We start from the raw sequence: 24,079 nt of genomic DNA on the forward strand, positions 1-24,079 counted from the left end.
AGGTTAAGTGGTGACAAGTTTTTTTAAGGACAATGCAAAGACTATGTTACGTTGGGATATTTAAACTCAATTTCGGATTTTTCCACATTTTTAGATTTATGTGTTAGCCACTCGGAGGGAGAACCTCCTGTGGTACATATAAGCTGTTGAAGTCACCTAATGCTCTTGAACAAAAATGTTCTCAATAACATTTTCAAACAAGAATTAACAGTAAAATTCTCAGAATAACAGTAAAGTCATAAACAATGCTCTGATGAAGCAAAAGCAAAACTAAAAACGTTCTGACAGAACAACGCCACCACTAGATTCCGACTCTGTCGAATGTTCTGCCAGAACAACAGAAAAACTGAAAAATGATTTGACGGGGTAATGCACAACTAAACGCCAAAACCCAACATAGTCAAATCTGAAAAGGGCACTTTTATTATTTTCACATTTGTTTTTCAACAGTGGAAAAACAAATTAAATCCATTTGGAATAGATTAAACCCTAGTGGCGTGGTGGTAAGATACTAGTCTACCACCGTGAAGATTGCCGTCAAATCCCAGGTTCGAAAATGGGGAAGAATATGGATAGCAAGATATTTTTAGCAAGAACATTTCTTTTAGCAAGAACAATGTTTCCCTACAACGAGCTTGAGGTTACCACCGATAGATGACGCTTTTATTTCCACTGCAACTCATTAATGGCAGTAAATTGCAATATAGCGATATGACCTGATTTGGTGTTTGTTGAAGTAGTAACAATATTGGAATAGTTTAAAGCACAACTGGCTTTAGCATTTATACATTAACCAAAACGTTCTTGTCATCTAGAGTCATTTAAACGCCATAAATGACATGCAGCAAATATCACATAAAATCAGTCCCCAAAGTGATCTCTACAGACCTCCAGCGATTTTTGCCATTGGTTGCAAAGAAAATGAATTAAAACGAGATAATAATTAACCTCCTGAATAATCCTGCAAGGATCTTAAATTACTCAAACTATCTAAACAAAAACTCCGAGTCAAAAAAATTCCAAATTCCATCATACACATTCTCAATCTATTAAAGAATCGCTTTTTTTCTTTTTACATCAGAAAGGAAAAGTTTCTCAACATGGCAGTATTTTTATCTCAAAACTACCAGAAAAATTTCGATTGAAAAATATGCAAAGGCGGTGGTTCATTATATTGAATATCTCGCTGGAAAATTTTTTCAAACTTTTATTTATTAGATGGGGTGAAAAGAAGGCGAATAATATATACATATACATAGAGCTACAGCTTGAATACGAGGCTCTTAAATTTCCCATCACATACCGGAACTTAATTCCGTCGCTCCAATCACTTTTTTTCGTGGGAAACGATATTATTATTAGAGCATTTTATTTCTTCACTATTTTTTTTTTATTCGCTTTCGCTTTATTTCGCTTCTTCCTTTTTAAAAGCAAGTTATTGAATTTCGAGTTCCATCGCTTTCATTTTTATTAAATTGTACGGGAAAAGCAGACACTGCGAACTTATCTCGCCTTATCTCTAATCACTTTCCGCGAACAGCGAAACTAAAATTCGTGTACGATGAGAGAGAGAGAGAGTGAGAGTACTGAAGTAAAGGAATCAAGAGAGTGAGTGAGTGAGAGAGCGATCCAATTATTAACATTTTCTCAACGGTGGGGACTAAATGCTCGATATTTAGTAAAATTAAGCTTTCCAGAGCTGTCACGTCAAGAGAAGGGTGATTTTAATTCTTTTACGTTTTCCAATTTAAACGGGAAAGAGCAAATTAATTCCAGTTCGGAATAATTCCGAAGGAAACTAGCTCACATCTATAAGATAGCAAAACAAAAAATTTCTTGCCGTATTTAATCGACAGATACGAAAAGATATGCAGCAAATACAGTGAAACGATTACGTAACGGTACCCAAGGCATCGAAGAAACCTTTTGCTTACCTACAGTATTTACAAAGAAGTTATCGCTACAGATGGAAAATATTAACACTTTGAACGCATCCGCCTTTGCCCATAGATTGAGAGACTAGGGTCAGTGAGCGGCCTAGAGAGTTTGCAAACAAGTAATTAAGAAAAAGCAAAAGATTGTGCAAGCACGTGGGTGAGGAAAAGGGTATGCAATAACTTGAGTGAGCAAAAGAGTGACCTAGAACGTTCACGCATGTGAATGACCAAAACAGTGTGCAAGCATGTGAATGACCAAAACAGTGCGCAAGCATGTAAGTGACCAAAAGAGTGCACAAGCATGTAAGTGAACAAAAGAGTGCGCTAGCATGTAAGTGACCAAAAGAATGACTGAGAGACACAAGCATATTTATGGGGGTGGTGGGGGGGGGAGCTAAGCCACTTATAGCACAGTGCTGCGAATTCGAGGAATAAATTTTCAAGTAAACTAGAATGAGAGAAGGGAGGAAAAATTGGGTTTGCCCACAGCCGGAAAAACTGTATAAATACGCCTCTCATTCTTCAGAAACTTTCGCTGGTTTTTGAAAGAAAGAATCACAAAATATGGTGCAAAATGAGTGCTGGGTATACCTTTTATATGGCGCTTAATAGGTTCAGTATACTGACACTATTCACACCTATGAAGCGCCCGTACTGATGGAGGTATTCCATTGGGGGAAAATTTCAATACAAAAACTTTACTTATTCAACTTATGATCAAAGATTGAACTATTTTTTAATTCCATAAATCCCTCTCCTATGGTCTCATTAAGATATCAAATTTAAGCAAATTTAATTATCAAATTAAAAATTTGCCTGTAGATTACTACTCAGCGTACGGGAACTCTAATAATAACCACCCTGTATGTAAGTATGAAATAGTAGGATTTTTAATCGGGAGCCAATGAGAACCAATATACATGAAGATACCGCTCCAATCTGTAGTTGTTCAAGTTCAATCTTCCGATATTACAGCAAACCAAAAGGAGTTTGTGTTTACTGGCCAAATGGCAGGGCGTTGAGCAGGTGTCGTAAGAACATTTTTGAAACGTGTCTATTATGGTCCGAAATGAGCAGGTTTCCATTCGAAGACGCTATTCACGATTGGGTGTTGGATATAGTCTCTGCAAGGGCTACTTTGGGTTGTCAACAGATGAAGAGATTCTCTCTATGCCATAGGGCACGGATAGCCAACTTCTTTGTATTCGAGGGCCTAACAACATGGTTAGCTGCAGCGTCGCGGACAGCAGCAGGACAAAATCTCCGGTGCATAAACCGCACTATGGTAACATTAGACTGTGAAGAAATAGGATCTAAAAAAGATTGAGCCTGAAAACTCGGCTTACGTCAATCGTTTATCTGGTTGTGTTGCAACAAAATAAAAAATTAGTCGGATAATATTTTTCCAAATTTTTCTGCAATAATTGTTTTCTTGGCACCCCACCTATAGCGGCAACTTATGTGGCAACGGATTGAATAGACGCTTGAAAAATTGATTTACGCACCGGTAGACTCGCACAGGTTCTTGGAGAGCGGGATAAAAGAGTGTCAAAAGCCAGTTGCGTGGATAGTGTTTCACCCCTCGGAGTGAGTAAACACGTGATGTTACCAAGTGTAAATGGTACCAAAGTAATGTGGATCAAACAAACTATTGTAGATATAAAAAGATCCACGCGCGGAAGACTACTTTACGTCCTCAAGATTACGCGAAAATCAGATTTACGATACATGTATTTTAATTACCTTCTTTAACCAGAATGTCGGTGGTTCGGTTCAAAGAAGTACCAGTCTGGTGTAACTTTGAATGTCACTAAATCTCCATGCACAAATAATCATGGTGTTCAGGAGTGGAACTCCCTTCGTCAACGGCACAATATCAACGTGGTGGTGGTCTTAACGATCAGTGGTGGTCAACAGGCAGGTCATGGTGACTATAAAATCGTTATTGGTGCCCAAAGTTTTCTATATTTGATTTCTAAAGCAAAGTGTAAGCACATGACACAAAAGTTTCTGATTTCGCAATGATGTGCCAATTAACATGAAAAGGGGCCATTAAGTCTCTGAGAGATCGAAAAAATTTATTTTGCTCTGGTTTTACTTGAAGAAAAACTCGGTGTGGCGATAATTTTGTTTTCAATTCACCAAACCCTGTTTTACAGCTAGGTGGAAATAAATGGGGAAAATATCCAATTCCAAACCTTAAGAGCAGTTTGTGTGTTCAAAAACGCAATATGGTGAGAACATAGTAAATTATTCTCATTCCTAGAAATAATGAAGTGATGAATATAATGATAATAAATGTGTGGTTGGAACCAATAACTCAAAGAATGACCATGATTTCAATTTAGTACACAGTATTTTTACCTAGTCGCGGGCCAGCTGTTGGCCACCCCTGCCACAGCATGCCTAGAGACTTTTTGTTTTGTGCGCGTTCATTCAAACACATTCAGTGCTAACAGTACTACCTAAACCTTCGGCAAAACAGTCAGAAATAATGTGTACGTTTTTAAAATACTAGTGGATATTTTGGATAATTTTATTCCATACCTCGCTGTCATTAATTTCTAATTTTTTTATCAATAGGTTCCGAAACCAAAGATAGAAGTTCCAGGGCAAAAAGAAGGAGCTGAAAACCATCATGTGGCGATGGCTTCACACGATCCAGTGTCAGAATTCGTTCTCGCTGTCAACAGCACGCTTCTCGCGGCGGTCACAGAAACCACAACCACTGCCAACCTGGAGACGATTACGGTTGCAGCTGGTAGACCACCGCTGGTGTTCATCATGAAAACGTCTACGATATCACCTGGACATGCGGCAATTCTCGAGATGCACGCAAACAGCCGATCAAACGCCATCATCTATATAAGTGTGGTGCTGCTTCTGTATATAATAGGAATGACGGTGGTTCTGATCAAGTATATACGAACGGAAAGGTACGAGGCGAGGCTGACTAGATTGTTTCAGGACTTTGTTCAAAGGGAGCACTTCTTCCGGGTATCCAGGAGGAGGAGATCTTCCGTTCCGAAGAATTCCAATTACGAAGCAACGTCGTGTCTCGGGGAAGAGTTACCACACACTTCGAGCTTCATCATACCAGACACTACCACCGTCGATATAGAGAGCAAACTGTGAAATCACATTCCGATCCTTTAGGACTATTCCTAAAATTTTGATGTATGTCACTCACACACTTCCAAGAATTCTCCCCCCTCGATTCTAAGATCCATTTCTATATGACGTAAGAAGAGAAAAAAACTATACTGCATATCTTTTTTCTTGTAAAAAACAATTCAATCCGACAGACAATCCGCTAGGCAACTTGTGCCAAAAGTACAAATAATCGTGTAAATATGCTGCTTTCACAGTTTGAAATTTGGATACAATGACTTCTCTATTATTACAATTAATTAATTCCTGGTAGCTCATACCATTATAATATTTTCTTGATTTCGCGCCAACCTCAGATTGTGGTATATTTCTCCAAAAACCAGCCTGGACTTCGACACATCCCATGGGTCTATCTGGGAGGAATGGGTCAATAGGCATGAAGAGTCGAAAGCACCACTGTTCTATCACACTGACTTCTGAGCATTTCGCTCAGTGTTTATACCCGGTTTGCAGATACCAGGTTTTGTGGATTGTACTTTAACCTCATCCCTATCTTTTGCAAAGACAAACGGTGGAGAATTTTACGTCGTAGTTCGTATGCTGTCTTGACAAAAATTTGTTTCTCTCGCCAATTCTTTTCCGTTGTACCCTCACTGTCGTTATGCTATGGTACTACAAAAGCTAAACTTTTATAACATTTTAAAATAGCTTTAGACCCCAAACAAGAAAGATTTGAGACACAGTTGCTGAACTGCTTTTTAAGGTTGGTTTACCGACGTTGAGTCACACGACATCTGACATCGTCCACTGAAAATGATCTTCAAGGTACTGCACACTATTTTGACGTGACGTAGGATCACATTTACACCACCCATCTCATTTATATACTTGACGTTAGATCACATCACGTCAGAGTAGTGTGTATATGCCTTTACACGCTACTCACTTCGTGACTGCACTTCGTGAAGACGAATGATTTTGTTAATAATTCTCAAGGAATAAAATCGTCCGATGCCATAGGACGTATCGAAGTCCATCCTCGTTCTTGAGGTTCCATACATCCGGAAACAATGGAAATCTCTCCACTGTGTGATTATAGATTGTGAAATACAAATCACCTATTTAAAATTTGCATACTTGAAAATGCCAGACTTGTCAGTGGAAAAAAAAACCAATCTGTTTTTGAAACCTATTTTTCTAAGGAAAAAATATACGTCTTATACATTGGCAATTATTGAACGTTTCAGAATTTACTATAGAAAAAATTCATTCACAGTATAACTTACACAATATTCCAGTACCAGCCTGTTTTTTAAACTGTAATTTTAGGCAGCATTTCCACAATCTCACACCGATGAAATAGCCTCAAGGATGAAAAAAAAAAAACCTACAAATTTTATGTAAGTTATGTAATTGTTATATAACTATGCACTCTACTTTTGCACATTCAGAATGTGTACTCTGATTTCTCACGAAATTCCAGCCAAAGCGGCATAATCTTCGTATGTTTCGGATCACTTAGAATTATACCGAGAACATACACGCACAAAGAATTCCAATTTGCGTAAAGCTTTAATGAGCACTTGCACGCATATGTTATTGTATACACTATAGACAGAGTGATTCTGAACTCATGGTACACACAAAACTATTTTTTTTTAAATTAAAAGAATGCATGAACAGATGGGCACTAGTGGCGCCGTTAGGCTCTAGCGGCCAATCAAAGAGCTTGAATGGGCTTTTAGTTGAAAACAACATCAAAAACATTAATAAAAATGTTTAGATTTTTTTTCACATGTAGATATCATTGTTTTCTTTTTTCTGTATGCATAGAAAAACGACGTCTGAGTGATAAAAGTTTTTCAATACGTTCAACGCGTGCCAAGCCACAACTAAAAAAGACATTATGAATGCTGTAATTGAAAAATTTATAATTTTTTCCATATTTATTTTCAACTAATAACATATGATAGTATCTTATTAGGTCATCAAAGCTTAAATACGGTTAGTCTCATGCAATTTATTTGACAGAAAAGTTTTTATTTTAGCTTGCTACATCATTTCACTCCTTAAAGTTTGAACTGTGAGTTCATAAGATCACCATGTGTTCACACGAAATGTTAGGAACAAAAATAATGTACATACACATACCTTTGTAACTCAATCAACACGATCACATCTTTACCAGGTGTATTTCATACCATAAATTGAAAATAAAATCTGATAATGCAAATTTTAAAATGTACATAAAATCATTGAATATTTCTTTGAGCTTCAGATTACAGCTATGCTTCTCGGTTACCGACAACGTTCTTCTCGTAACAAAAGAAGATCGATGAGGTATTAAACGATTATTTCACAAATGAATGTCTTCAGAAATTGATAGTGTTTGCGTGGAAGATATCCATGGGTTAGATGGAGAAAAAGGAAATTATGATTTATTGTTCCGTCAAAGACATTACGGATATTAAAATATATATTATTCTGAACACTGAAAATAAAGTGGAGGGGGGAGAACATTATTCAAACGTGAGATTTACATTTTAATCACATCTTTTCGAACAAAAAAAAATTAATCAAAGGAGAATGAAATGTCATTTTCTTGAAAAAAAATCAAATATTTTATTATTTAATCTCCCAATTCACCGTCCAAATTGTTCTCGTACATTAGTAAATGTTTGAGCTTTTGTTTTGTGTTCAATATATTTTTATGTACATGGTTATCGAAATCATACTTCCCCCAACTCAGAGGGTTGTGGAGGGCGTTCTACTGGTCCGAATGATATTAAACACGAACAACAGAAACTTCAGTTAATTCGTTTGTAATTTATTAATTTAAAAAAAAAAATTAAAAAGTACTGGCGTTTATTTTCAATTCATTCCGCATCTAATCCCAAGAATATGCCGACGAATGTTGTCCTTCAGATGTCTCATGTTGTTGCGGGTTGTTCTCGGTGGACCTGCCAATACAAAGCACTGTGGTAGACCAAACAGGAATGACATGCTAGAAATTTACTCGACCTTCCCCGAATTGTGTATGTGAAAATGTTAAATAGAAAAAAAGGTATTAGAAAAGACACATTGAATATGTTTATAATGATTTTTTTTTTTTGTGTCGATTGCCTATCGGAAGTTGTTTTGATACTATTTTTTCCCCCATTTAATTAATAGCAAGTGCATCATCTAAAACGGTGGTTCCCAAACTTTTTGAAATGAGATAGGTTTTTGACAAAAAATTTGTAGACGACCCCAAACGTGCACCAAAAAGCACTTTATCCGATGCCCATTTCTCTTGGTTTTGATTTGTATATGAATGATGAATGAAATCAAATTATTTTTCAGTATTTAGTTGGCGTAACTATTTCATCATGAAATTTCAAACTACCCACATCAATCTGATTTATTGATTATTGCACAAGTGGACTTTCATGAAATTACACCATATGATACATGGTAAGTTGCTCAGCTGAGTAAAGACATTTTTTTTGTTTAGACACATTTTTATTTAAGTTGTAAAAAATAAAACTAAATTTCTTAATTTGAACGTTTTTATTTATGAAGAATTTCTCGTGAGACCCCCTTGGTTCACTGATGCGGCCCACGTTAGTTCTTGGTTCATTGACGCAACACTTTTAGAACCACTGATTTAAAGTATCTGTCGACCAAATTTGTTGTCATTTGTACCAATAGAATTCTCTCTGGAATCCTCTGATTTGGTGAAGTTCAATTTTGATAACCTTGTGTCTTATAAAATCCATGTGTGTTATTAGTGTCACGTAATAAAGAAACATTGTTTTTATTTAATTAATGACTACAATGTGTTTTTGACCGTTGCTCATATTTAGAAATGTATATGTTTATTCAGCGTAAATGTTCGTGATTGCACGATATCTCGTACTTAACTATTTCATTGTTTTAATTAAATTATTAAATTTTTTTTCTTTTCGGCTCTTCAAACAAAATCAGATTTAAAAAGTCGTTCATACATGACTCGGTTGAAAACGGAACTTAATCATAAGTTTCTCAGCAATAGATGGCGCTCTAAGAATATCCCCATCGGCATTTATGTAGAAATCATTATGAATAATGATGGGAGTTTTAATTGCAATCGAACCCCGATTCAACGAATCAGAAAAAGAACATTTCAGTTCGTTAAATCAAAGAAAAACGTTGATATCAACCGCAATATTTGGGCAGGAATTTCTGTAGAGAGATTGTTAAATCAAGGAATTTACTTAATCGGTTCGTTTTAGTGACTCCTCACATTCTTCTCTGATAAGATATATCACAAAGATCAGAGGTTTTAAACCTTATGTCCCATGGACGCTTTGTGTCAATGAGACGGAAGCCTTTGACAATAAGATGAAGGCCGCTGACCCCTTCACTGAATGACATTCAGAACTAAATAATGTTAATAAAAAAAAGACGATTGTTTTTTTCATCTAAGCTCACGAACACCCTGAATAACCCCTAACAATGGCTTATAGGCTTTCGATTGGACTTAGTCAAGACTATGAGGCCGTTGGGCAGATATTTCTTCCAGAATATGAGAAAAATATTGATGTATGTGAAAAACATAATTAAGTCTTATTCTATCACTTTGGAGCTCTTTTCCCTGGAAATATCGGTTCTCTCCTCCCCCCCCCCCCCACCGAAGACATTTCTGGCAACGGTCCTGAACTACTACTACTACTACTTCTGTACCGCGCATGCAACTTGTATTTATCCTCTGAGGAAATTCTGACGAATTGGTGCATGTTAGAATGTGCCGTGTATGTGTTCCGTATGACCCTGGACTAGGTGTTGGATTGTCCAAGTTGTCCGAACGATGAGTAGTGCTTCTCAATCAATTTTTCAATACAGTGAAACCTCGTTGTAACGATACTCTGCTGACCAACAAAATGTCGCTGTAGAGAGGCTATCGTTACATTGAGAGGTAGCATTATCAGCAAACACCGCCAAATTTATTTTGTTGTTGGCATCTATTCTGAATTGGCGTTGTTAGTACCACCATAAAATGCACATTTACTATATATATTGTTCATTCACAACAAAAACATTTCAATTTTTGTTGATGAATAAAATTTAGTAAGTTGTTTCAACCCTGTAAAGTAGTTCATTAAACAACTACTCTTTCGTGTATTGCACAGAAAATAGGTTCACGTAAACTTCATTAACATTTTCAAGGGGTTGACAAGGAGAGATAACGGGGTGTTATTAGACACCCTCGAAAGAACAAAACTGGTGAAAAATTTGAAAATATATTGAAGGTGATTTGGAGTGAATTTTAAAAAATATCGCCGGAACAGTTTCACAAAATCTCTTCAAAAAATATCGTTATAGAGAGATTTATCGTAGTAGGGAATATCTCATTGTATCAGGAGTTTAACCTTAGACCAAGGGATTTGAAACCTTTTCCCACCCGAGACATCCCTTACCCTAATCAACGCTTATCCGTGGCTCCCCAGCAGTATAACAAAGAAACTCTTCGATAAATTTTTGTCGGGCCGCCACTCTACGGTGTCCCTGACAAAGATTGGCGGAGCACAGTTTGAGAGCCCCGGCCCTAGACTAGAGGCAATTCCAAATAGGATCTGGAAAAATATCTTTATAGTGGGATTTATCGTTGTATCGAGTATGGTCGTAGCGAGGTTTGACTGTATTTAAGATCAAAGCGTCTCGGCATTGTCATCCGCATATCATTGGACTTCTTAGAAGAAAATGTATATTTATATGGATAAAAATGATCATATCAAGTCCACTGAGACTGACTTCATTTTCTTGGCTCACAGTATTGATGATCCACGTCTAGTCCAACAGAAACAACTCAAATCAACATCAACGTGGCAATTACCAGATAGGATCAGATCATAAATTTTAATCAACTCACATCATTATTAGGCAAGTTGTTTCGTTGTTTTGATTTAAACTTCATTTCACAATACGTCTTGATGCATTGTGAATACTCAAAAATATATCTAGTGGTAACCAATAATATAAACCTTGGAAACGTAATTATATACAAATGGAAAATGTATGAGGGGGGAAATAAACTGTGTGTTGATTGAAATCCGTAATAACACATGCTTAGAATTTCCGCAGTTTTATGAATATCGCATTCAATTAACTATAGCGTATACCGAGACAAATAGATTCAGAAAGATAAATAGATTAATCGAATGTTCGAGGGACAAGTTAACGGTAGTAATTGAATCGCTAATTTTATCATAACACCGAGTTCTCTTTTCGTCCTCACGGATATCATATAAAGGATTCTAACCCAAACTTATAAAGATGGCCCTCAAGAGCTACTTTTCGCATTCCAGCGGCGTTATAATATACCTTTGAATAAACAGAGTCTCGTGTACTTTAGGTCGAGAGGCCATAAGAGTCGTCGTAACTGTCTCAGCTCCACTTCTTGACAAAGCCATCGCATGTCGGCTATTAAAACTCCTCGACGAGTAAATACCTTAAACAAGTATTTATCCTCGCATGGGTCTTTTGTACCAGGATCATTCGACTCGCGTAAAGAAAAGAGGACGTGCAATGTATGCTTTAACGGACCCTGGTCTGGTCCGTGTTTGTCCAGCTCTACAAGACTATCTCTCGAGTATATGTAATCACTCGGGATAAAGCAAACACATGTTGAGATCCATGTTTGTTTCTACAAAGCATTGGTGAGGATCTCTTTTCATCTACAGTACACTCGACGTGATTTCGAACTTTATCCCTCATGGGAAACAGAATCTCTACAGAATTGCTTGTGAATGTCATTATTATTATCATGCAGTCGAACAAGGTTATGAGGACATCATTAAAGTGTGGAAAAAATATAATCAGATGCTATCAAATCCTATACATGAAGTTGTTGTTGTTCAATTGGAATTAGAATGTCAATATTTAAGAAAGGGAAATACAGGAAATTGGAATTATAAACAGAAACCGGTATATTTACATCGGTATGCAACATGAAAATAAACAATATATAGTATCATACAACGTACTATTTGTTTTCAAGCTACACACCGGTATTAAACCAACCGTCAATTTTACTTGAAGAATTTATAATAATATTCTTTTATAATTTATAATTTTTTGGTTTTATTTCATAGGTGGCAGCAGGGGTCCCAACACAACGATTTTTTATTTTAATCAGTATTTGGGTGCATTTTGCTTCCATACAAAAATATTGGAATGAGAAAGGTGAAAAGAATTCGAACTCATTCATCAATGTTCTAGGAGAGATAACGGTTGACAGAAGCTACAGCCATCTATCAGCGGGAATGTCTTCATACAGTGAAGGACGCTCTATCCAGTACTAGTGAATTATGATGCGATAGCAATGGACTGCAAAGGAACTAAAATGACGTTTCATACTCCAGCTGAGAGATGTAAGACAAATACACAATTTCTTTCAAATCGTAACATTATTACAACTACAGTCTGCCAACGTTGAAGCGGTGCTTTTTGCGCATTTTCCTTTTAGGTAATTTATGTAATTTGTTTTTTTTAAACTTGGCATCAATTTCTTCTTATAATTCTACAAATTGGTCATGCACTCCCAGTAAAAAAAAGCTGTGGACTCGAATTGGAAATCGCTGTTCTAGGCAACGTAATTCACGTTACGAGCAAGTCTCCTTAACATTTTTTTTTTTTTTTTTTGAAATATCAGTCACCCGGGATCATCAATTATTGACGTTATAGCGGAGGTGTTGTTACAACCGGGGTCGTTATAACTGAGAGTTTGACTGTATGGGGATCCCCATAATCTCATACTTTACAAAATGGCTGAGTACGACTACCGTCATGATTTCAACACTTTAAACTTGTCGACTTGAAATCACGAATGAAATTGAAACAATGGTCCATTGAATTCTACATTCAAAACAATCTCCAAGAATCTAAGTAAAATTAATTTGTACTTGTCATGAAAAGACTATCCCTTTCATTATAATTAATCGCTTTGAAACGTTCAAAAAAATTTAATCAACTTAAAACATCCTCTTGAGAAGTCTCTTCCATTTACTTTGATTGGAAATATTCCCTAATATTTTACTTTGATGAGAAAAATCGAACGAAAGAGATCGATAAAATGTTACCGTGATAATATCGATAAAAGAACAATAATCACTTCGTAAATATTGCCCATGGGATTTTTTCAATGGATATTCAGATGAATATAATGATTCGCATACGTAAATTCTGAAATGTAGATAAAAATACGAAAATGTATCACTGACAATCACTGTTTAAATCAAGGATCTTCAACATATGGCCCGCGATCCACACGTGGCCCTCGAAGCTTTTGGCAGTGGTGCGTCGACAAAAAGACTTATACAGTTGCAGAATTTATAGAAATGCTGAGGAAAAAGCCTAAAGGAAAAAATGTATTCCATAAAGAAGTATATAATGTTATTTTAGAAATCATTCAGAACTACTGAGAGAAATAATTTCTTAATTGTTGGAAGAAAAGAATTGAGAATTATTGAAAGAAATGACTTCATAATTATTAGAAGGAAAAATGATTTTATAATTGATGAGAAAAATGACTCAATAATTGATGAGAAAAATGACTCAATAATTGATGAGAAAAATGACTCAATAATTGATGAGAGAAATGACTTGATAACTGATGAGAGATATGTGTGGCTTCATAATTATTAGATGAATTGATTCGAGAATTTTTCAAAGAAATGACTATAACTTTTAAAAGAAACGTCTTCATAATTATTGAAAAAAATAACTTTCAAATTAATTCGAGAAATGACTTCATAATTTGCTGAAAAATGATTTCATAATTAATTATAAAGATGACTTCATAATTAATTGTAGATATGACTTCATAATTAATTATAGATATGACTTCATAATTAATTATAGAGATGGCTTCATAATTAATTATAAAGATGACTTCTTTAGTAATTATAGATGACTTCATAATTATTGAAAGGAATGACTTCATATTGAAAGAAATCATTTTAGAATTGATGACAGAAATTACTTCAGGATTAATGAGAAATGATTTCATATTTTATTGAAAGAAATACTCTCAGAAGTAATAGATACATATTTAATGAAAAAAAACAATTCAAAATTAATGAAAATTCATATTCAATGAAACAATAATTTCAGAATTGATGAATATTCATATTTAATGAAAAAAAAATCAATTCACAGCCAATGAACATTCATATTCGGTGAAATAATAATTTCGAAATTAATAAAATTCATATTCAATAAAAAATGATTTGGAATTGATGAGATTATTTTTTTATGAAAAAGAACTATATGCTAATAACTAAATTAAACAAATAATATCGTGCCCCCCCCCCCCTGTTTGACTTGGAGCCCTTGGGCCGTCGAGCCCATCTGTCAAGATGCTACTATGTGAATCTAGATGTCACAGTATCACGAGTTGGCCCTCGGGCTTCATATAATTATTTTCGGCCCGCAAAGTCTTAGAAGTTGAGGATCCTGGTCTTGGAAGAGCAGTTAAAGGATTATCGCATATTTTCAATCAAAACTGAAGCATTAATTAGAATCGTTCAGGTATCATTTCTTTGTTGGAAGTCATTGAAATGGCAACAAGGATAATTTTTAAAAATGTCGGGAATATTTTTACCTACCGTCCATATGTAAATATTCTCTTCGTTAATCTGCATATTACACGATCAACCCATGGCCCCGCCGGAGTCATCTGATGTGGCCTGCGAACCTAACTTTGTAAAAATGATCTACATGGTGTATTTATAGATCAATATAAAGTGATCAGAGATGCAGTTACACATCATTTGAGTGACGCACGGCGCAGATCACACATCCAGATCACTTTTAAGGTAGTTAACATCTGTTAAGGTAGCATATCTTTTATGTGGTCTACAACACCTTTCAAGATGATTTACAGAACCCCCAGCATATTTACAGACCACTTTAGTGACTAGGCGCAAATCATATACAAATAACTTAAATGACTCCCAGTATATTCAAAGACCACTTGAGTAACCCGCGACACAATTCCAGACGGCTTAAGCAGCACGCAACCCATTTGCAGATCACTTAAGTGACCCACGGCGTATTTACAGATCACTTAAGTGACCCACGGCGTCTTTACAGATAATTTAAGTGGCCTGCGGTACAGTTCCAGAGCACTTAAACGGCCCGAGCGAAAGGTCCACATCACTCAATGGACATGCGACTTATTCACAGACCACTTGAGTGATCCGCGGTATATTCACTGATCACTTGAGTAACCCGTGACACTTCCAGGTGACTGAAGTGACCCACAGCACATTTACAAATCACTTTAAGTGACCCACGTTGTAACCACTTAAGTAACACGCGACATATTTGCAAGTTGCCGGCAGCACGTTTACAGATTATTTAAGTGACCCGCGGCATGCGGCATATTTACAGATAATTTAAGCGACCTGCGGCACACAGTTCCAGAGCACTTAACCACTTGCCTGATTTGTCCGTGTCAGACACGTGCATCGTAATCCTTGCCCCTAGAGGGCGCCAACTTTTAACGAAAATCAAAAATTTAACTATAATAAATCTACACGAACGCAATGGCTCCATATGACATTCGCCTACAGGTGGTGGCACTAGATAAAGGGGGTACGGACTGTGCTATTGCAGCTGTATTTCGGATCCCGATAGACCAATTATGGTCCTGGTAATCTTTTACGCTTCTGTTCTGATTTGCCATCGTTTTCTGTTTTCGCAATCTTTGCCTCTAGAGAGCGCTAACGAAAAGTAAACATTATACTGAATCTTCACAAACGATATGTCTTCGTGCAAGAGCAATGTAATGATATGTAGATGCACAATCTTGCAACATAATTGATACATAATCTAAAAACTAGATTATTTACGGTATAAAAAAAAATCAACTAAGAGCTTTTGAATAATTTCAACAAAAGGTAATAAGTGAATCAAAATTTTTAGGCTTTTAAATTTAAAAATTTAAGTATGATTTTCTGCAATTTTCCTTTATTCCTGGCCGTCGACATATGAATAGAATGAGCAAATAAAAAAACCTGACATTTTTTTGCGCTGAGAAAGATTAAAAACCCGTCAAGCGAGTGGCTAATAATCAACCCATGCTTCAGGTCCCTAAAAATAGGACAGTCGAATCCCGTTATAACGAAACTCAAGAGACCTGAGATATCACTTCGTTGTAACAAAATTCCGTGATAAATTAATTCCAGGTTTCGGCATTGTTCCTATATAAACTTATCTGGGGGATTAGAAAAGTGCTCGTCACACTAAACAAGATTTTCGATATAACGGTATTCGTTAAAACGGGATTCGACTGTATACGCGCAATCGGAAAGGAGCGAGCTCAAATCCGATTTCGAATGCGGGCAAGACCCTGTTGCCTATTCATCATTCTTCGAGCACGTCCAACATGCTCCGAAGTAATAATATCTTCCTCTTCTCAAGCTAGGGATTTACTGTTGAAAGAGTCCAGTACATATAGACCATGGGAGAATCGGGTCATTTCCTTATCACTGTGTCTTCTTTTGATACGTGCCCGACTCCCATTCATAGCCGTTATTTTACATGGCTCTTGTACCACTGACATGAATCCGGATACACAGTAAAAACATAATACACACATATAAGTATACATAACATAATTCAGTCGAATCAAGTTTTAACGAATACCGTTACAGCGAAAATCTTGTTTTCAAGAACACTGTTACAATCCCCCAGATAAGTTTACATAGGAGCAATGCAAAAACCCTTTATGCCAGTGCCAGTAACGGAAGAGAAATGAGCTGTTAATCATATACCCTAAATTTTATCAGACACTGATTTGCCTGATTACAGTTATTTGCTTTTGTGCGATGCCTTCTATCGGCAAAAATTTGAACTTAATGTTTCTCCTATAAAATTTATGGGACACTCTATTTTCCGTATTTCTTCCTATTAAAAATTACCTTCACTAGTTGTTTCGTTTTGTTTTTTTAACTCGATGTTCGTGCAAATTTTTCCGCCCTCCCCTTGTTCCAGCCTATTTTCTCTTGAACCTATCATCCCAACATTTACCTGTGATCCGATTCGAAAAAAATGTGCGGTTTTGCACTACAATACTCATCATGGTGTAGATTTCTTTTCTTTTTTTTATCAATTTAAAAAAAAGTTCAAAGTTCACTCACAGGTGGCACTGTGAAACAAAAAACTCGACAAAGCACATAAATTGCAACACAAACAGTGAATAATTAATGTTTATGACAACTTGCGTTACACAGGGTGGGCAAAAACTCCGTAAAAACTTTAAAAATTCATGAAATTCGGAAATATAACAGAAATAAAAAACGTTTGCAGGGTTAGCATCACTAGGTCATGGGAATTTTTTAAGACAGGAAAAAAAATCAAAACAAGCCGATAGATGGCGCTGGTACAAGTTACTTCAGTAGAAATATGTAAATGAGACGGTTATCAGAAATTGAACTCCTAATCCACAAACAGTTCACCGTATTTTTGTATGCATTCGGACCTGCTGCACTCTGCCGGTGCTGGATTTGTGACTCGCCTGCAATATGTTGAAGCCTGTGGTAGTGGTCATGTAGAACACATACTGCTGTAATAAACGATTTGGAGGAATTCTGTTTATTATTTGCGTATCTCTCTGTATTAAAACGTGGTAGTTTTATGAAACGAAAAAGAAACACCAATTATGCACAGTTTGTGTTGCATTTTATGTGTTATGGGGACGTTTTTTACGGCGCCATCTGTGAGTTGAATTTGAATTTATTTTCAATTCATGAAAAAAAAAAACTCCAGTGACGGGGCAAACTTCTTTAGGATCGGGAAAAAAAATTTGGCTGGCCGTACATATTTGGACATTGATTCGTTATTGGAATTTTTACGCTTAGAAATCAATTGGCGGGATGTGTTGTGAGCTTCGAAGACTTCCACGGTTTCATTGCAAATGAGAGAAAATAGTTTATCCTTTACACAACTGTAAAAAAATAAATAAGTATATTTTAATGACTTTGAGGAGCACGTGTGCCAAATTTTACAAATACAAATACAAATACAACGCCACAACAGGCAAATTGCCCAACGAGGTGGCTGACTTAAGAACATCATGGATCCCCGAGCCATTTTTTGGAGTCCCTACCTACTACTGCTACACAACACATGAACCCCCCCCCGCGGAACCCCCCAACGAATCGGTACATGCGGGAATGTGCGTGTACGTGTAGTGCAACCTAACGTAAAGTTTGTTTCGGTGTAATGCTTGTTATGTGTAGTGCTGTCATCTGCCCCCAGTTTTTTTTAACTATGAGTGAAGTGTTATGGTTGAATGATTTACCGTTGTAGGACTGTTGCTCTCTGTGGCGAGACTTTTTAACGGGGAGATCGGCTCGCATTTGCGCCTTGAAGTTGGGAACCACAGAAAACCAACTTCAGCCGACCACCACTGTGGGGTTCGAACCCGGATCCTCGCATCACGAGTCCGGCACTATAACCACTCGACCACCACAGCGGCATTTACTTGCTCATGTAAAAGTTTTTTTTAAACCAATTCGTATTCAAATTCTCACTATTATATTTTACCCTATCAAAAAATGAAACCCCACCCTTTTAGATGAATTTATTTAAAACACTGAAATTTAAAATTTCCGCACCATTACTTTGAAATCTCTGGTGGGCCAGATAGAACTTCCAAGCGGGCCGCATGTGGCTCCCGGGCCGGAGTTTGCCCACCACTACTCTAAATCAGGGGGTGGCCAACAGCTGACCCGTGAAATGATATTGTGCGGCCCGCGACAAGGTAAAATTGCCATGAAAAAAATTAAATTTCTGATCATTATTTGAACTATCAGTTCCACCAGTAGATTTCTTGATTAACAAACTGCTTACAAACTTCTTATTTCTAGTGACGAAATTAATTTAATAACTAACTAAAATTAATTCAATTAATAATGGAGCGGCTTACAAACCGAAGTTGCACCACTGATGCGGCCCGCGACGCTATAGCTGGCCATTATGTTGGCCCGCGAACAGAAAGTTGGCACACCCCTGCTCTAGATCATATAAGTAATTGTAAACTGCACCTCTCCATGTCAATAATTTATTGATTTGTAATCCATTTTTAAAATGTGTCCAGGACTTGCTCACCCTGTATTTGTCGGATGTTTGATTTGATTTGATTTTGGCTTTTGTGGCGCAAAGACCAATTTGGTCAAGCTGCGTCAAAACAAATGGCTATTTAAAAATAAGATAAAATTTATTCTCTCTCTCTCTCTCTCTTGTCGTGTCAAGGAATTAAAACTACGTTTGTTGATAAACCAATGTTGCGTGAAGCGTAAAACAATGGCAGATTGTAAAAACTATAAATTTGTCGTATAAACCAATAACTTAGACGACTTTAAAAATACGAGATGCATCGCAATATATACAGGGTGATTATAAAAAAACTATCCCGACGTATGGGCCCCTAACTATCATACTATTCACAGAAACTGAATGAAATTTTGGCATAAGGTATTTTGATGTATGCGCTCAAGAATGATATGGAAAACAACAGTGTCACTCTAACAGTTACGGTTACAGTGAGAAAATTTCGAAAATATCAAATGGCAACACCAAGTTTTTTTGTACTGGAATGCAATCTCCATACTGAAAAACACTAAATAGCGTTCGAACGGCAACTGCAGCATGAAAATCACCGGCGATAGATAGGCTAAAAGTGAGGACAACCAATAAGGACAGAGAAGCAGCATAAAATAAAGCATTTTATTGTGTTTCACAAATTTTCCACATGACCTTGTGGAGCACTAATCAGGCTGGGATCTCGGTGTGACGAATGAAACGAACATTAATGCTCTGGTGCACGGCAAAGTCCCCTTTTTACTTTTTCCTTGCCTAGCTCCGGGGATTTTCGTGCTACAGGTGCCATTCCAACGCTATTTAGTGTTTTTCAGTATGGAGATCGCATTCCAATACAAAAAACTTGACCTTATGCCAAAATTTCATTCAGTTTCTGTGAATGGTATGATAGTTAGGGGCCCATATGTCGGGATAGTTTTTTTATAATCACCCCGTATATATGGTTTGTCGGATGTCGGAAGAATATCCTCTCTCCCGACAGATATAAATGGCTATTTAGAGAGAGTTATGATGGCGGGACGTGTGAGAATTTGCTCAAAATTTCGCGCTCGCGTTGAGATCTCCCGACGCCATAAGCCAGCAGTAAAGAAAGGGTAGATGATCGAATTCGTACGGAATTCTATAAAACGAAGCAATTTACGAGGAGATTATCTGAGCATAACTTTAGGGCAAGCACGAGTTCACGCTGACGGATTAATTAATTAACTGGAAAACTGCCCCGCGAGTTCGGATTCGATCCGGGTCAAGGTTGATTTAAAGCAGCAGACACACACGAGCCGTATTAATATTTTATAAGCAGCTTATATAGTCGAAGGAGCTTCTCATCTGTTTGACGTACACGTGTCCTCTGAACAGTTTTGGCGTATCATTGCAAACACGCGTATAAATCTGACAGGTATGTAAATTGATACGCTATAAAGTTTGACCTGGAGCATGAAATCATGTAAATTATGTATCGATTGAGGACCAAGAACCCGAAAGAATCCGTTTCGAAACTCGAGACTCTTGATCATCATCAGAAAAATAAATTAGAGAGTATATGAACATACAGGGTTGACCGAAATTAATTACAGAGGATTTTCAAGATAGACGCTAATTACCATTTTTTTGACTAATATGATCTCTTTCAAATGAATTCTTTTTTTTTTAAATTTTAAATACTGGAATTAATTAGAATATTCCCAATTGCAATTAAGAATTTCCAAATTCATAAGGAGATTGCAATTATTATTATGATTTTTTCTTTGTAACTTATTTTACTCTCTTTCTCTGTTTTTAATTTTAAAAAAAAGTTTTCCCATTTCCAATTAATCATCTATTTGTTATTTGGGAGCTCGTAGAGAAAAACTGTTTTCTCAATTCATTGCGGGATGTAATTGAAATTTTTAAAATGGAGTAACGCATAAGATACGCCAGAGGTCTTCAATGAATGGTTCACGGACCACGTGTGGCTCTCCAACCTCTTTGGCCCACCGCCGAAAAAGCTTACATAGCTACAGCGTCTATGGAAATGCTGACGGAGGGGGGGGGGGGGCGGGCGGAACATCAGTTTCTGAAAAAATACATCCTAGAATTGGTGAAAGAAGTAATTTCAAAATTACCGTTTGAGACAATTAATTTCGTTATTATTGAAAAAAAAAAGATTTTAGATTAAAAGAAATAACTTTAGAATTGGTTGGAAAAAACGATTTTAAAATTCATGAAAATTCATAATTAGTGGAAAATATTTTCAAAATTATTGACGAAATATAGAAACATTTGGAATTGATGAAAGACAATTAAGTTCTGAAATCGCTAAAAAATTAGAATTAACGGGGGAGGGGAATTTCGTAATTGATGAAATACAGAATTAACGGAAGAAATAATTTCAGAATTGATAAAAAAAATATAGAAATAACGGTAGAAAAAATCCCAGAATTCATAAAAAAATGCAGAATTAGCGGTAGAAAAAATCCCAGAATTGATAGATGAAAATTCAGAATAAACGTAAGAAATAATTCTAGAATGATGAAGATACAGAATTAACGGTAGAAAAAATTTTCGAAATTGGTGAGAATTCAGAATTAACGGTAGAAAAAATTTTCGAAATTGGTTAGAATTCAGAATTAACGGTAGAAAAAATTTCAGAATTTATACAAAAATTGCCACGTTTTCAAGACAAATAAATTCAATTGGTCAATTGGTCGAAGCGTTTCGGCTCTTCAATGGGGAGCCGTCATCAGGACCTCGTGGTCAGAATTCACAGGAATGAGTCGTGGAGGGGTGATGTTTACGCAAGGTTTCTAGAATATATATATAGATGATTAGGTCTGGTCATGGAGGAAAGAATGACGTCCGAAGAGTTCGCCTTTGTATTTGTTGCGTCCGAGTGGTCTTTGGATGTGTATTGGGGAGCCATCTGTTGCAAAGTGTTGAAAGTTTTTCACGACTGAGGTTAATAAAGCCTGTCCAAGCTGACGAAATAGGTGGCGTGTTTCTTCCATCATTAACGAGGAAATTCTGGCATGTTCTGATGAAGTATCCCTCGAGAAAATTCAATTCAGAATTGTGTGTGTAACTTTCAACACTTTGCAACAGATGGCTCCCCAATTCGCATCCAAAGACCACTCGGACGCAGCAAATACAAAGGCGAACTCTTCGGACGACCAGACATAAACATCACTCCACTACTCATTCGTGTGAATTCTGACCACGAGGTCCTGATGACGGCTCCCCATTGAAGAGCCGAAACGCTTCGACCAATTGAATTTATTTGTCTTGAAAACGTGGCAATTTTTGTATGAATTAAAACCAGGCAAAGTTTCTCATTTTTGTGATAGTTTCAGAATTGATAAAAAATACAAAAAAATTAACGGTAGGAAAAAATTCCAGAACTGATAAATGTGATAATTCCAGAATTGATGAACATCCACAATAAACAGAAGAAATAATTTCAGAATTGCTGAAAATACAGAAATAATGCGAGAAATAATTTCAGAATTGATGAGAGCACCTCCATTTAGCACACTCCCAATGGACGATTGTAATTGAGCACCTGGGTGCTCGCGAACGGCTGGTTGAAAGTGCGTAAAAAAAATTTTTTTTTTTTTTTTCAAAATTATATATAACTGATTTTAAAATAATTATCTTTCGCAGGAAATACGGATAAAAAAATATTGAAAAAAACATTTTGAAAGCATTTTCATTGGGAAATTCTACTTGAAAGAATGTACGTAAGGGTAAATTTAAAAATGTTCGCAAATTTCATTTGCAGACACGAGGTGGAAATGATTTTAGAGAGTGGCTTTTACGGACACTCTTCCATGAGATCCCTGGGAGATTGAAGAACATCCCAATGTATTAGATTTTGTGTTTTCTTTTTAAAAGCCATTTCAATTACGCAAGTATTTCCAGGGAATGGCAAACATTTCTCAAAAATGCTTTCATCTTTCCCTTCGAAGACATCTTGAAGCTGTGATAATCCCCATTGCCTTTTCCCCCCTTAAGGGATATTATCTGAGTCTGAACTTCAAGCGACAAAAAAAAAGTTATTGCATTATATGTTCTTTCGTTGGTAAATGATTGAAATTTATTGAAGGTCATAGAGAGATCTTCAATTTACGTGATCATTACCAAATGTATCTCTTTGAAAAAAATATATATTTCTCATTTATATTTGTGTTGCGTATTGTAAGGATAAATGTTTTTAGAGCGAGACGCTTGCTGTATGATTTTCCCCCTAAATAAATATGAATCGAATATATTCCATTACTCCATGTTTTAGAAATCGTTCTGTAACTACTCGTGTTTCCTCTGCCCTTATATACAGGGTGTCCATAGGCGGCGGAGATTGACTTGGAAGTCTGGGGGGGGGGCAAGGTCATTATTGCTGGGTGGGGGGGCACGATGATGATGTCAGCTCATATATACATTAGATCAGTCGACTCCACCTGTGACGCTGGGGGGGGGGGCAATGCCCCCCACGCCCCCCCCCGTATCTCCGCCCATGAGGGTGTCCCATAAATTCGCAGACAGTTCAAAAATTCATAAAAGTTGAAGGAATCGGTACATTTGAATGCATTTGCGGAGAAGTTATTTTCACGAAGGAAGGATTTTATTTTGGTAAAGAAAAAAAACAGATTTTCGTTGATAGAGGGCACTGCACGAAAGCAAATCACTAAATATGAAAATAAGCGCTGAGTCTTTTAAAATGCAGGATGTACGATTAACAGCTCAATTCTGAATTCTGTTACTGGTGCTCACGTAAGGTTTTCATTATGATGTTGACATTGGTGAATAAAGCACTACATGAAATTTCTTCACCTCAGCCACGAACCACCGGATGAAATTTTATGAACGTTTTGTACACAGAAGAGATTGAAAAAAAAGGCTCTGGCCCAATCGCTTCTGCCGGACTGATTTTT

The 24,079-nt window shown here is 36.6% G+C and overlaps 1 protein-coding gene across 2 annotated transcripts in view; it reads left to right on the forward strand.

Moving 5' to 3' along the window:
• The window catches only part of LOC149076971 (uncharacterized), a 59,683-nt gene extending 53,855 nt beyond the window's left edge, over nucleotides 1–5,828 (forward strand). For both annotated transcript variants that reach the window (XM_089244698.1, XM_089244697.1), the window contains one exon: nucleotides 4,521–5,828. In XM_089244698.1, the coding sequence (XP_089100824.1) occupies nucleotides 4,584–5,072 (489 nt within the window). In that variant the 5' untranslated portion in view covers nucleotides 4,521–4,583 and the 3' untranslated portion in view covers nucleotides 5,073–5,828. The remainder of the gene's footprint in view (nucleotides 1–4,520) is intronic.
• The last annotated feature ends 18,251 nt before the right edge of the window (nucleotides 5,829–24,079 follow it).

The sequence above is a fragment of the Pholcus phalangioides genome, unplaced genomic scaffold, assembly GCF_987345545.1.
Source record: "Pholcus phalangioides strain wild (caught in Gottingen) unplaced genomic scaffold, Ppha-v1.0 ptg000015l_1, whole genome shotgun sequence".
NCBI classification, from domain to species: Eukaryota; Metazoa; Arthropoda; class Arachnida; order Araneae; family Pholcidae; genus Pholcus; species Pholcus phalangioides.